This window comes from Varanus komodoensis, unplaced genomic scaffold (genome assembly GCF_004798865.1).
Source record: "Varanus komodoensis strain SLA01 unplaced genomic scaffold, ASM479886v1 scaffold1, whole genome shotgun sequence".
Classification (NCBI taxonomy): Eukaryota; Metazoa; Chordata; class Lepidosauria; order Squamata; family Varanidae; genus Varanus; species Varanus komodoensis.
Genome location: NW_025335268.1, coordinates 133,699,873 through 133,702,491, shown reverse-complemented (window position 1 = coordinate 133,702,491; position 2,619 = coordinate 133,699,873). Strand labels below are relative to the sequence as shown.

The window sequence follows — 2,619 nt, the reverse complement described above, 5'->3', positions numbered from 1 at the left end:
TTTCATGGCTAAAACAAGCCACGAGAAGTCATGCAGACCTGGTCACAGACTAACAGAGCAGATCACATTGTATTATTGTCTCTAAACAACCTCACAAACAAAATGACATTCTGTAGAGCAGCCTTCATTTGCCTTCAGCTCTTCTGCCTCTTCTGCCTTCTAAAATGACTCAAATATTGAAATTTGAAGTTGATTAGACATAAAATAGGCCCTTAAGATGTACTGTAGATAAATTAGTTATACTTGGTATATCACATTTAAAATGTATTCAAACAATAATTATAAATTTATGCAGATTTTTTAATTTTTTTAAATTTTAATGAAAAATGTATGAACAAATCTATACATAATACATGTTAGGTTTCTAAAGTCACAAAGTGACCTTAGATGGTAAAGAGCACTAAAAAATATTACACATTTATTAATTTTCCCCCAAACTTCTATTATTCCTAGGAAAACATCACTCCTCTGTCCTTTTCATGGCTTCAGCGGTACATCTCTGGGTGTAAGTAGATGTAACTACACCCAACTGAGGCCTGCCTATTCCCTGGGAAGTCCAGGTGGGTGATTTATAATAGAACATAGGTAGATACTGTAGGAGGGGAAGCCAAAATGTTTCCCACCCTGATTTTTTACTTCAGGGGCTATTTTCTATCATAGAGTCCCAGTGGGAAAGAAGTGGCATTTAAAGCTCTGGAAGGTGTGAGCTCAGCATCTTTCCCCATTCACTAGTGATGCACCTGAAATTCCCGCACCTGCTGCTTTTTAAGAATTCAGGAGCCAGCATTCACGTGCTCTGCCATCACACTAATTCAGCCCAGAGTTCCAGATGCCACTTACATAGCTTGCTATAGAAAAGAAAGATTCAGTCTTCCTCTCCAACTGGCTTTTGTCTTTACAGACCAAACCATCTCTGAAAGCCAAAAAGCGCATCAATGGCTGCAAGATGTCGCAGAAGGAGAAAGCGGCCAAAGCAGCCGCTGCAGACAAACCTAAGAAGCAGTTCCCAGTAGCTCTGGGCTACAAGATGGAGCAGGCGTTAGTTTCTGAATATGCTCCTGTGGTCATACATCCAGGGGGCCATAAGCCTGAGTCTCTCAGCTATGCTTTCTACAACCCTAACTACTCTAATTCGTACACTCCATTTTACACGTTACAAAAGCCCACCTGTGGTTATCTTTATTGCCGAGACACAGATCACAAAAGGAAGGTGATGGATGTTGAGAGAGTGAATATTCCAAAGTGGAGGAACATTGTAGGGAAAAAGCCAGGTTTGTCTGCAGAAGGCTCAAAACATTGAATCTGCCACGCAGCTAGCCTAAAACTCTCATCTATAAGTGCATCCCAAAGTGGAGTTCTTCAAGACTATCGAGAAGGATGTGTTGCAGACATATTAGAAGGAGCAGATCTTCCTCTCAGCAAGAGCTTCCGGATTGAATTGCAACAGAACAATTCAAGTGCAACAGCTCAGGGTACAATAGCCAGGCTTTGGCTGGGATGTTAAATCATGCTGAAGGAAAACCATTAAAAGGACTGGCTTTTCATCTCTTTACATGAGTCAGCAGAATGCAAAAACTGGGGGGGTTGAGGAAGAGAGGTATGTGCTCAAAATAGTGATGAAAGCACCAAAATGCAAAACGAACATGGTGATGCCTTTTGTCTGCATTACTTCCTTTTCCAATGAAAATGAAATGGGCAGAATAAAAGCAGCAGCTGTTTATGCGTTGCTTTCCCAGTTTCTGAAGTCAGACGGGCTTGTGGTTCTGATGGTAAGTTCTGTCTATAAGCCATAGATGACTTGGTGCAAGAGGTAGTGATGGCCACTAGTCTGAGTGGCTTTAAAGAGGCTTTGACAAATTCATGATGGATAATGCTGTCCTGATGTCTGTATTTTACCTCCAGTACCAGAGTCAGTGCACTGATGTCAGCCAGTTGCTGAGGAGCATGACTGGGATGCTGCTATTGCATGCATGTCCTTCTTGCGGGTTTCTCATGGGCAGCACGTTGGCCACTTTGTGAATAGGATGCTGGATGAGATGAATCCTTCATCTGATCCAGCAAGGGTCTTAAGATCATGCAATGCCTGGACTTCCAGATATTGTAGCTACTGCAGGGAAGGCAGAAGAACACCGTAGTGTTATCCCCACTTTTGTATGACACATGAGTGGGCTTTTATATTTGAAAATTGAAGGTATGGCAATTTATGACAGGGCAAGTGAATAGTGAATCAGATACACATTTTTACTTTACATTGTTTCTCAGGCCTAAAGAAGACTTCTGGAGCAGCTTACAATCAATCAGTAAAAGACAGTTTGTTGCTGAAGACACTGGAGGAGTAGCATTGCTGGGAGTTTAGTGTAGGACAAGTATGTTAAAGATGACAGTCATTTAAGCCCCCATCATTTCCACCCAGCATAGTGCAAGAAGGCAGGAAAACACTGTTACTAGAAGAGGTAGGATGTTTTTCTGTCTAAAAAACTGTGAACTGTGCCTTCAAGCAGCTATTGACATGCTGATAGCATTGGATATCACAACAGCTGTTTCGGCATCTGAAGCATCTATATTGTAGGGACCATTAATACAGATACTGAAGTGGCAGGATCTGCTACAGGATCTTTG

General features: G+C 41.7%; 1 protein-coding gene across 1 annotated transcript; it reads left to right on the top strand.

The window, feature by feature from the left end:
• Window positions 1-458: 458 nt before the first annotated feature.
• GUCA1ANB (GUCA1A neighbor) lies at window positions 459-1,506 on the top strand. The gene is made up of 2 exons (XM_044451609.1): window positions 459-560; window positions 902-1,506. Exon 2 carries the CDS (start codon window positions 947-949, stop codon window positions 1,298-1,300), a length of 354 nt encoding a protein of 117 aa, XP_044307544.1. The 5' UTR covers window positions 459-560; window positions 902-946; the 3' UTR covers window positions 1,301-1,506.
• Window positions 1,507-2,619: the final 1,113 nt, after the last annotated feature.